General features: G+C 41.5%; 2 protein-coding genes across 2 annotated transcripts; one reads left to right on the forward strand and one right to left on the reverse strand.

Moving 5' to 3' along the window:
• Positions 1-994: 994 nt before the first annotated feature.
• Positions 995-4,961, forward strand: LOC121531070 (putative fibroblast growth factor 1). The gene is made up of 3 exons (XM_041836438.2): positions 995-1,475; positions 2,354-2,457; positions 2,835-4,961. The coding sequence occupies exons 1-3, from the start codon at positions 1,301-1,303 to the stop codon at positions 3,033-3,035; spliced, it is 480 nt and encodes a 159-aa protein (XP_041692372.2). The 5' UTR covers positions 995-1,300; the 3' UTR covers positions 3,036-4,961.
• Positions 3,845-12,742, reverse strand: LOC121531054 (NEDD4 family-interacting protein 1-like). The gene is made up of 8 exons (XM_041836437.2): positions 12,551-12,742; positions 10,411-10,513; positions 10,008-10,147; positions 9,767-9,836; positions 9,347-9,471; positions 5,779-5,845; positions 5,575-5,683; positions 3,845-5,307 (listed from the first exon to the last, which is right to left on the reverse strand). Exons 1-7 carry the CDS (start codon positions 12,584-12,586, stop codon positions 5,577-5,579), a joined length of 648 nt encoding a protein of 215 aa, XP_041692371.1. The 5' UTR covers positions 12,587-12,742; the 3' UTR covers positions 3,845-5,307; positions 5,575-5,576.

Raw genomic sequence — 12,742 nt, forward strand, 5'->3', positions numbered from 1 at the left:
CCTTTTCATGTCAGTCTAATATTGCTACTGCTAGTCTCTTGGTATCAGCATTTCAACACAGGATTTCTATGATGACCACACTTGGTGCCCCAAAGCCAGTGATGTTGGGAGAAAACTGCTTTTTGTTTCTTATTGAGGCCCCTAAACATAATCCCAGATATGTTTGTACTGTATGGCCAACTCCTATGGTTGTTGGCTTACAAAACATTTTGCCATGGAAAGACGCCACAAACAGATTTTGGACCAGGCTACAAGGCTCTAACTCCTTCACCAAATTCCAGATCTTGGACCAGGCTACAAGGCTCTAGATTCTATGCCAGATTCTAGATCTTGGACCAGGCTACAAGGCTGTAGCTTCACCAGATTCCCAGGCGGTCTCTATAGTGAGACGGTTTTCAGTTGACTGACCCTGATGTCATGCAAACTCTCAAGTTATATCCTGGTTGTCAAGGGAGATGGGCTCCCACCTCAGGAATGTGTATCCTCATTACTGGTCCCCAAATGACTTTTTCTTGCCAATGTTGTCCTAAGTTGAACTTTGTAGGGGTGTAGTCTTTGTTTGATTACTTTGTTGAAGGGTGCCATTCAATGAAGTATTATTTATTGTTGTAGGCTACACAACAGCATAGGGAACGATGAGGCCCACAAGGATTCCTGGGAACTGGGATGGATAATTTTACCTTGTAGCCATGTTCTCTCTTATTGCAAGAGTTTGAATAAGTAATTCATTTATTTGCTCAGATTAGTCTCATTGAGTTAAAAATCTATTTGGATATTGAGACCAGGGCCTGTATTCTTTCACAGCAAGTGGCAATCTAGGATCCGTTTGGCCTTTTAGATCATAATGAATAAAATGATATGGACAGGAGGGTCCTGATCCTTGATCAGCACTCTTACTCTGAGAAGCTTTATGAATAGTTTACAGGCCATGGTCCAAGATAACAGGAACCACCAGCAGGTGTATGTATAACAGGTGTCAGTGTTGTATCCTAATAGTGTGTTTCTAATTTTAGTTCTCCACATTCTGGGTGGGGGAAATGAGCAGATTAGGCTACGGGTACGCGCCCTCTTTGGTGGTCAGTGCTCTGCTCCCACGACCAAACGCGCGTGACAACAGATCATTGTTGCTACTGCTGCTGACTGTAAAGTCCAAACAAACATGTTTCTGTTCGCCATCAAGCGGCGATTTTACCACCGGGCTGTTTTCGTTCGTACAGCATCCGCAGAGAGCGCATCAGGTGGTTTTTCTTAGGTAGACTGACAGACCGTCGTTATTTTAATTTAGAGCGCATCCAAAAAGATGACGGATGCAGAAATAACGGATGTACAGGTGGGGCAGGAGGTTGAGAGATTCGGAAGTAACCTGCTAGAGAATAAAAAACTGACCCGCCTATACTGCATGAATGGCGGACATCATCTGCAGATTCTCCCGGATGGGACAGTGGGAGGCAAGAGGGACGAGAATGACGTTCACAGTAAGACCAGAAATACTCGAATATTTCAATGGATTTTGTGTTCTCAAATGGAAAAATAAAACTATGTCAATAATAGAAAAATCTGTCATTAATTCGGCTATTATGTTTATTAAATTGTTCATCCAATCAATACATTTGTATTTATCTGCATAATTACCTTTATATTAAACAATAATACATAATACATTTATGTTGATACATGCGTTAATGGTTTGCAAATGTTCACAATCGACTTAAAATAATGTCCAGGCTCATACTGTAAATTTCAGTACATTTAATCATCAGTCTCCCACATTGTAATAATGACCCATAATCATTTTATGGCTCAATAATAACAATGTGGGTGTGAATCACTGAAAGCCTATCTCTATCATGATAGGAATGTGTGGGATATATTTACGCTGCAACAACACAGCTGGTTATGTGCTTCAGAAATATTCTTGCAGCTCTGCAGACAATTGTATTAGTAATATGCTACCGTTATTAAAAGCTCCCAGTGACATAACATCTACCGTTCATACTGAGGCTATTTAGATGAGAGTTTTCTCAAAGGAAAGTCTGAATGTTGCATAATGCCATGATAACCGGACTGCAACAACGACAACAACAAAGGTAGCTAGCCCCAGTGTTTCAAATTGTAACCAACTTCCACATGCTGACTACGTCACTGTTTATTTTGGTCTGTCCTCTCCCAATCTCCTCTCAGGGTTGTCCTTCTAGTTTGTGTCTATTTGTTATCATGTGGAAGTTTATTTTTAAGGATGGTTGGAATGTTTCTGTTGAACTTATTTTGTTAGTTTGTTAGTTGTGGGGGGGAGGCAGGGGGCGCGTCCGTCTGTGTCAATCTGACGTTGACTTGTGCCCTATCCTTTCCTCAGCGGTCCTGAGGTTGAAATCTGTGGACCATGGTGTGGTTGTCATCCAGGGGACAGAGGCAGGACTCTACTTGGCCATGAGCAGTGAGGGAAAACTACACAGTTCAGTGAGTATTAAACTGCCTGTATGAATATGTTTCCATGGTGACCCCTTCACCCTCCCTAACTACCCTAGCCACAAAGGTCACAGAAACATTTTAATACTTCTATCCTTTTCATTCAAACGGCTGGTTACGTCAACCTTACCAATCTATAGCCTTTGGCCACCCCCAGAACCTTACCAATCTATAGCCTTTGGCCACCCCCAGAACCTTACCAATCTGTTTTGGACTATCTGTATCCTTTGACCACCCCCGGAACCTTACCAATCTGTTTTGGACTATCTATATCCTTTGACCTCCCACAGGTAATCTAATCAACGATCAGCATATGTTTGTGATGACTAAGTATTCCAACTATCTGTGTTTCTGTCTCTCCCATGTAGTCGATAGTTACGGATCAGTGTTATTTCCTGGAGAAGATAGAGGTGAACCATTACAACACATATCAGGCCCAGAAGTACCAGGACAGGAGCTGGTACGTGGGACTGAAGAAGAACGGGAAACCCAAATTAGGGTCCAGAACCCACATAGGGCAGAAGGCCATCTTCTTCTTGCCCCGGTGGCTGGAGGGCACAGGGGAGTGAAGGGGTGTAAGGCCAGGGGTGCATCAAATGGCCAAATGTAGTGCACTATATTGGGAATAGGGTGCCATTTTAGACGCATCCATTCCAAGGTGCTCATTGGGAAATTGCAGACAGGCTAAACAAACAGTATTTGAAATTTCAACTAGCACTGAAGCTTGAGTTGCAGGTTATAACAGCAGCTATAATGCCTTCACTGACCTGTTATAGATGCTGTCATCTGTATAAACTGTTGTAGCTATATGATGGACAGCTAACTGGCAGAATCGTGCTAAAACCTGACCAAATGAATCATTCTACTCCACACTACGCCGCTAGCTAGAAATATAGAATGTATATCTCTGCTGATGTGATATGACTATTGTTCACTGTGGTCCTCTGTAGCTCAGTTGGTACAGAATGGAGCTTGCAATGGCAGGATATTTGGTTCAATACCCGGGACCAGCCGTACGTAAAATGTATGCATGCATTACTGTAATTCGCTTTAGATAAGAGTGTCTGCTAAATGACTAAAATGTCAAACGTATTTAAATATAATCAAGGATTGAATCATGACAACACTAATGCTATGTAGCTATATATGGAAATGCATGGTTAGTGTCTTTCACCAGTCAATTCTTATAGAAAGCTGATGGGATAAGATATGACATACTGTACATTCAAAACCATAAAACCCTCTGGGAACTGTAGCTGTTGGTGTCGTCATTGCATCTTTCAACCACAAGGTGTGAGTGCTGCACAATATTTTCCGACAAGCCTCAACTCTCTTGCAAAGCCTGCACGCAAAACCTGCAACAGAGATCATCAACCTCTCTTTTAAAAAGTGACATTTATTAGACATGAAGCTTTTTTACAGTTTAAAACATCTCATAACAATAAAATCCCAAGGATCCAGCTGTACCACTTCCCACAGAGATCAGAGCTGTGTGTGTCTCGGACTGGGTTTGGATCTTAGCTGCGCTGTACCATTCCACATACAGGGCTAAGCAAGAAATCTAAACAACTGGTTTAAAACAGACTGGCTGGCATACAGGGGGGTCCGTTAGAGCGGGTTTGAGAGAATTTAGTTAATAATTTGCCAACAATTGCTTAAAGAGAAAGATCGACAAGTAAGAGTATATTTTCTTGTCTTCTTACTTCATCTAATTAGTATGGTCATAGACCACTTATAAATTGCCATATCACCCTTATGAAAGCTCTGTACTCACTGAATAACTACAGGTACTACCGTTTGGTCATGTATAGTTGATTGCATGGATAATATGTCCGTTTCCATTGGGAGGAACTCCCTGGGGTTTTATTAGAATGTTTCTGAAAGTGCACCTGCTTACATTTTATGATAGCATCATAGTTAGTTTACATACCTAATGTGGTAATTCTCTACACTAAACAATAAAACTGCATGACTTGTACAACAAAAACACTTGCACGACATCTTTACCTTCAGATGTGCACGTACGATACTTTATGTGCGCACATACCTCAAACGTAAAAGGTAGGATTCTGTCTTATAGGAATAATTAATGACTCAAAATGTAGCATAGAACTCTGCCCTCTATTGGCTAGAAATAAGGCTTCTTATGGAGCCGACAGGTATTGGGCATAATTACTTGTTATAAGCATGTATAAAACGTCAATATGTTTTATTACAAACTCAAATTGTAATGCCATATGTGACTATTTTTTTCCATCCTGAACTGGTTGATCTCATGATTACTATGAACTGATACGAAAACATAAAGGTGCTTATGACAAGTCTTATAGTGCATTATGACTGCATTGTAATGCATTATACCTGTGGGCTTTGAACAAAGTGTTACCGAAATAAGACTGATCCCTATTGGCTTGAGGGGCAGATGCATGCTAATACACCACCATCAAATGATAGAAGGCATTACCCATACATTACAGACTGAACATGTAAAATAGCACAACATTCGCCACTAATGAGTACATAGTTAAATGACTACCATAATCCATTAATGAAGTTTTCAAATAAAATAATAAAAGATACTTATTTAATTCCTGAATGTTACAAGAGTTGTCTTCATCAAGATTTCGTTGTGTTTTTCCATCCGGCCGCGTGGTGATTGGCCGCGTGGTGATGGGCCGCGTGGTGATGGGCCGCGTGGTGATTGGCCGCGTGGTGATGGGTATCTGAGGAGTTTGGTTTTAGACTTTTGCAGTTTTGTTGCTTTTTTGTCGGTGTGATGCTTTTCAAACATCCAAGATTCTTTATCCAGATCCAGGGACGGTTTGTTTATTCAATAACCAGCTGCGTGAAAAGCAAACAGGAGATAAGTTAACGGTGGAGATCAGTATCTCTGTAGGAGGACGGTTTACTATGGATCATGTTTGTTTGTGCAATTGTTTACATGTAACCAGACTACATTGGAAGGAAACTAGTGAGTGGAGAAAATCTATATGATTTGGTATATTACCAGTACTAATACTTTTATTTCTTAATAAAGGACCAGGCTTATGATTTAATAAGGTCTTATTCTGCTGTAACTAAGGAATGCTGTGTGAATTAGGGCCTTACCTTCAGTAGATGAACAGGACTCTCGTTCGGGGCAGTGTGGTGTAAGTGGGGTCGGCCATTTTGCGAACCCGGGAGTAGTTGACAAACCCTCTGACGAACAGCATGAAGCCTGGAGTCAAAACAAAAAGACAACAGCATCCATTCCACGATGATCTTTCACACACATTAATTCATTCAAATATAGCTGACTTCAGCTCCACTTACCCATTGCCAGGAACACCCACCACAGCCAGTACTGCCCATCAAAGTAGCCAGGGAAGTAGGTGGAAAACTGGAACGTTCAAAAGACAGTAGAATAACATTAGGGGCCCAGTCGTACACACAGTAACATTCCAAAGCAATTAGGGCTGGGCTGGAACAAAAGCCTGAACTCCCCGTAGCACTCCAGGACCAGTGCTGTAAAGAAACAGTGAGAATTATATACACGGGGGATATAACCATCCCAGCTCTGCAGATTTTGCTGCAAAGCGACAGAACCATTAGATAATTTGTTTTGGTACTGTCCATATGTAGGTTGTTTTTGGTCGCAGGTCCAGGAATGGCTGAAGAATTGCAACATTTACCTGGAGCTAACTCTGCAGATAGAACTGCTGGGTGATTTGAAAAGTCATAGTCAATTGATCAATAATATAATAATACTTTTAGCAAAACATTTTATCTTTAATTAACAATCTGTAGAAACTATGAGAATAGAAAGGTTCAGAACTTGCGTGAAACATCACAGCAAAGATGAAAAATATATGACAAATAGAAATCAAAACTGGATGGTCTTCAGAGATAGATGGGAGGGGTCTTCTTGGGTATGACGCTACAAGCTTGGCACACCTGTATTTGGGGAGACTCCAGTCTGAGGTCCTGAGCGCTCTGGAGCAGGTTTTCATCAAGGATCTCTCTGTACTTTGCTCCGTTCATCTTTCCCTCGATCCTGACTAGTCTCCCAGTCCCTGCCGCTGAAAAACATCCCCACAGCATGATGCTGCCACCACCATGCTTCACCGTAGGGATGGTGCCAGGTTTTCTCCAGATGTGACGCTTGGCATTCAGGACATAGAGTTCAATCTTGTTTCTTTTGGCAAACTCCAAGCGGGCTGTCATGTGCATTTTACTGAGGAGAGGCTTCCGTCTGGCCACTCTATCATAAAGGCCTGATTGGTGGAGTGCTGCAGAGATGGTTGTTATTCTGGAAGGTTCTCCCATCTCCACAGAGGAACTCTGGAGTTCTGTCAGAGTGACCATCGGGTTCTTGGTCACCTCCCTGACCAAGGCCCTTCTCCCCCAATTGCTCAGTTTGGCCGGGCGGCAAGTCTAGGAAGTCTTGGTGGTTCCAAACTTCTTCCATTTAAGAATGATGGAGGCCACTGTGTTCTTGGGGACCTTCAATGCTGCAGATATGTTTTGGTACCCTTCTCCAGATCTGTGCCTCGACACAATCCTGTCTCGGAGCTCTACAGACAATTCCTTCGACCTCATGGCTTTGTTTTTGCTCTGACATGCACTGTCAACTGTGGGACCTTACATAGACAGGTGTGTGCCTTTCCAAATCATGTCCAATCAATTGAATTTACCACAGGTGAACTCCAATCAAGCTGTAGAAACATCTCAAGGATGAGCAATTGAAACAGGATGCACCTGAGCTCAATTTCGAGTCTCATAGCAAAGGGTCTGAATACTTATGTAAATAAGGTATCTATTTATTTATTTATTTATTTTTATAAATTTGCGACAATTTCCAAAAACCTGTTTTCGATTTGTCATTATGGGGTATTGTGTGTAGATTGATGAGGAAAATGTTTTATTTAATACATTTTAGAATAAGGCTGTAACGTAACAAAATGTGGAAAAGGGAAGGGGTCTGAATACCTTCCGAATGCACTGTAAATAGTATGTATAAACTGGAATTAGAAGCCTAAGTGTTGTTGTCCATTAGTTTACTACAATTAGGGGAGGGGTGGTAGGGTTAGGGGAAAATAATGAAGGAAAATATATCAAATAAAATAAACATGTATATATTTCAAATAATATATACAGTTGAAGTCAGAAGTTAACATACACCTTAGCCAAATACATTTAAACTCAGTTGTTCACAATTCCTGACATTTAATCCTAGTAAAAATTGCCTGTCTTAGGTCAGTTAGGATCACCACTTTATTTTAAGAATGTGAAATGTCAGAATAATAGTAGAGAGAATGATTTATTTCAGCTTTTATTTCTTTCATCACATTCCCAGTGGGTCAGAAGTTTACATACACTCAATTAGTATTTGGTAGCATTGCCTTTAAATTGTTTAACTTGGGTCAAACGTTTCAGGTAGCCTTCCACAAGCTTCCCACAATAAGTTGGGTGAATTTTGGCCTATTCCTCCTGACAGAGCTGGTGTAACTGAGTCAGGTTTGTAGGCCTCCTTGCTCGCACACGCTTTTTCAGTTCTGCCCACATATTTTCTATAGGATTGAGGTCAGGGCTTTGTGATGGCCACTCCAATACCTTGCCTTTGTTGTCCTTAAGCCATTTTGCCACAACTTTGGAAGTACGTTTGGGGTCATTGTCCATTTGGAAGACCCATTTGCGACCAAGCTTTAACTTCCTGACTGATGTCTTGAGATGTTGCTTCAATATATCCACATAATCTTCCTTCCTCATGATGCCATCTATTTTGTGAAGTGCACGAGTCCCTCCTGCAGCAAAGCACCCCCACAGCATGATGCTGCCACCACCGTGCTTCACGGTTGGGATGGTGTTCTTCAGCTTGCAAGCACCCCCCTTTTTCCTCCAAACATAACGATGGTCATTATGGCCAAACAGTTCTATTTTTGTTTCATCAGACCAGAGGACATTTCTCCAAAAAGTAAGATCTTTGTCCCCATCTGCAGTTACAAACCGTAGTCTGGCTTTTTTATGGCGGTTTTGGAGCAGTGGCTTCTTCCTTGCTGAGCGGCCTTTCAGGTTATGTCGATATAGGACTCGTTTTACTGTGGATATAGATACTTTTGTACCGGTTTCCTCCAGCATCTTCACAAGGTCCTTTGCTGTTGTTCTGGGATTGATTTGCACTTTTCGCACCAAAGAATGTTCATCTCTAGGAGACAGAACGCGTCTCCTTCCTGAGCGGTATGACGGCTGCGTGGTCCCATGGTGTTAATACTTGCGTACTATTGTTTGTACAGATGAATGTGGTACTTTCAGGTGTTTGGAAATTGGTCCCAAGGATGAACCAGACTTGTGGAGGTCTACAGTTTTTTTTATGAGGTCTTGGCTGATTTCTTTACATTTTACCAATATGTCAAGCAAAGAGGCACTGTGTTTGAAGGTAGGCCTTGAAATACATTCACAGGTACACCTCCAATTGACTCAAATTATGTCAATTAGCCTATCAGAAGCTTCTAAAGCCATGACATAATTTTCTGGAATTTTCCAAGCTGTTTAAAGGCACAGTCAACTTAGTGTGTGTAAACTTCTGACCCACTGGAATTGTGATACAGTGAATTATAAGTGGAATAATCTCATGCACAAAGTAGATGTCCTAACCGACTTGTCAAAACTATAGTTTGTTAACAAGACATTTGTGGAGTGGTTGAAAAACAAGTTTTAATGACTCCAACCTAAGTGTATGTAAACTTCCGACTTCAACTGTATGTATGGGGGATTGGAAATGATGCAGACAATTACATTGATAGTAGCCACAATCTGCAATATTAAAGCTGATCTACCCCCTAAAAAATACATTTAACAAAATAAATTAAAAGAACAGTGAGGTGAAGTGTGTTGATCTTACCCTGACTATGAGAACCCATTTAATGAGAGACAGGCCGAACCCAGAGATGGCTCCGTACCGACCGGCTGCAGAAGTGGTCAGACAGAAGGACAGGAAGAAACCAATCCAGTTGAACAGGAATGCCACTGGAGAGAAGAGAGGACAATCAATCAATCAACCAACCAATCAATCATTGACCACTAATGAGAAGAGGCACATCAGTTAACATGCTTGCTGTTCACCACACATAGACCATGAAGCTTTTTGGAAGATTATACAACAGCTTTTCTAATATCCCAAACATCCTCCTTATGAACCGGTTGGACAAGTCCCTGGCTTGGCTTATTTAGTTGCTTGTTTAGTGTACCCATGAGATGCAGACAGACATTGTCTGCCCATAACAATCTCTACGCTGTATAAGAAACAAGAGAGAAGACTTACTGAAGAAGGTGAGCATGAAAATGCCATCATTCCCTATCCGCAGCTGGTCAGTATCGTCAAAGTCATCCTCCTGAAAGGAAAAATAGGAAATGTATGTTTTGGTTGTGTGGCAAATCAAGTTGTCAGACATCTTCCAATGATGACGGTCCAAACGTGTTTATTGAGGATGTAGGCTCCCACAATGAAAAATACCTAAATGAATGAATGAACGAATATCACTGTGAAAGGAGGACACACATACCACGACCCTGCCAGGGACCAGAGGCACGCCAGTCTCAGCTTTGGTCCTCTCTGCTTCATCATAGGAGGGCAGTGTGGTAGCCACGTTGTAGGACGGGGGGTTGGGGAACCTGCCTGCATCCTCCTTGTAGTCAAAGAACGCTGGAGGGGAAATGGAAAGGTGCAGAAAACAAAACATGAGTGACACAGCACATTACTGATGGCTAGTAGCAAGGTGAAGGTTGAGAGCTCACCCAACACCACAGCTTTGTACTGTAGCCTTTACTTTTGAGCACTAGAATAAAATAAACAACAATATCCTATTCCTGACTTGCATCGGTCCTCGACCCCAATTGTCATATGAGATTAGTCAATATTTTGCCAGTTACTGTGTGTAGTGCTATGGACGGACAGAGGCCAATTACCTGCGTTGGCAGCTGAGATGCTGCTGTAGGGGGGAGGGGCTTCCAGGACAGCTGCTTCCTCCTGGGGAGGCTGGGCAACTGCTGGCTCCTCCTCATTCAACAGCTGGAGGAATGGGCCAGAGCATCACACACACGATCAGTGGGATGACGCTGCTGTTGCACTATTCTGGCCGTGGCCTATGCTGAGAGAGTAATTTAGCTAGCTGCTTCTGTGCTTATACCAGAAAATACATGAATGTAGGTTAATGTAATCATTAATCTATTTCCTAGTGAGAAATATTGACTGGCAACACCCCATCATTGACCAGAACCTTTGATACCCGAGGGGCATCCTACAAAAGCAGGATCACTGAGTTAGCCAGCTAACTTTGATAAACAACCAGAAATAACAGTAGATTTTTCTGGTTCATTAGGAAAGCTAAATATGAGAGATACAGTGCCTTCAGAAAGTATTCACACCCATTGACTCTTTCTACATTTTGTTGTGTTACAGCCTGAATTTGAAATGGATTATTAAATTGAGATGTTTGGTCAATGGCCTACACACAATACCCCATAATGTCAGTGGAATTAAGTTCATCCAAATTAATTAAAAATGAAAAGCTGAAATGTCTCGAGTCAATAAGTATTCAACCCCTTCATTATAGCAAGCCTAAATAAATTCAGAAGTAAACATTGGCTTAACAAGTCACATAATAAGTTGCATGTACTCACTGTGTGCAATAATGATGTTTAACATGATGTTTGAATGACTACCTCATCTCTGTACCCAACACATACAATTATCTGTTAGGTCCCTCAGTCGAGCATTGAATTTCAAACACAGATTCAACCACAAAGACCAGGGAGACTCAGTTGCCGGAGAGGAAGGAAACCGCTCATGGATTTCACCATGAGGCCTATGGTGACTTTAAAACAGTTACAGAGTGTAATGTCTGTGATAGGAGAAAACTGAGGATGGATCAAAAACACTGTCGTTGCGCCACAATCCTTACCTAATTGACAGAGTGAAAAGAAGGAAGCCTGTACAGAATAAAAATATTCCAAAACATGCATCCTGTTTGCAATAAGGCACGAAAGTAGGCAAAAATTGCAAAAACAAAATGGCAAAGAAACAAACTTTATGTCCTGAATACAACGTGTTATGTTTGGGGCAAATCCAACACAACACATCACTGAGTACCATTTCATATTTTCAAGCATGGTGGTGGCTGCATCATGTTATGGGTAAACTTGTGCTAAAAATAAACAGAATAGAGCTAAGGACAGGCAAAATCCTAGAGGAAAATCTGGTTCAGTCTGCTTTCCAACAGACACTGGGATACAAATTCACCTTTCAGCAGGACAATAACCTAAAACACAAGGCCAAATATACACTGCAGTTGCTTAACACGACAACATTGAATGTTCCTGAGTGGCCTAGTTACAGTTTTGACTTAAATCTACTTGAAAATCTATGGCAAGACACCTGGACAGAGTTTGAAGAATTTAAAAAAGAATAATGTGCACCTTTTGTACAATCCAGGTGTGCAAAGTTCTTATAGACTTACGCAGAAAGACTAACAGCTGTCTCGAAAAAAAAGTTTTTTCATTATATTTAGGCGAGTAAACTGGCCAACTAATTGATCCTGCTTTGTGGTATACCCCTCTGGCACTAGTCTCAGATTGGCTGTCTACAACTATTCATTAATGTAGGCCTACCTACTAGCTAGCGCTAGCAGTGGGTTATTGTGCAATCCTGAAAGATTTCAATATCACTATGACTGTGGCAGCTAGCTAGCTAGCTAACTAGTTAGCTAAGTACCTATTTAGATTATGTTCGCTGCAACAACAACATATTCCACGGATTAGCCTTTCAATGGCCTATGAGGGTGGGACATGTAACAAATGGGCCGGTGGCCCGTCCCTTTGAATGTAGCTAGTTAGCAAAACCAGTTATACTAGCTAGTTACACTTAACCACCATAAACAAGGTAGCAAGCTACCTTATTACCCTAACTGTCCAGCTAAATGTTCAAGACATAATGAGTTAAAACGTTAGCTAAACTGGGCCCGAAGTCAAAACAGTCACCGTTTCGTTTTCGATTGCTGGCTAGCTAACGCTAGCTTATTTTATTGGGTTGTCATAAAAAAAAACGTACCTCTTGATATCTAACGTTGCTGATTTGCTCGGCCATGTTGGATGGACGTTGAGAGTTTGAAAATGATCACTTGTTTGACAAACTGTGAGCCGAATATAATATTGATACTGTACGCTAACACTCGAAACTAGCACAGCTCCGCCATCTCCTCTTCCTCCCAAGTCTGGTGTGTCGTTCCTCCCTTCACACTGT

This window comes from Coregonus clupeaformis, unplaced genomic scaffold (assembly GCF_020615455.1).
Source record: "Coregonus clupeaformis isolate EN_2021a unplaced genomic scaffold, ASM2061545v1 scaf0278, whole genome shotgun sequence".
Lineage (NCBI taxonomy): Eukaryota > Metazoa > Chordata > Actinopteri > Salmoniformes > Salmonidae > Coregonus > Coregonus clupeaformis.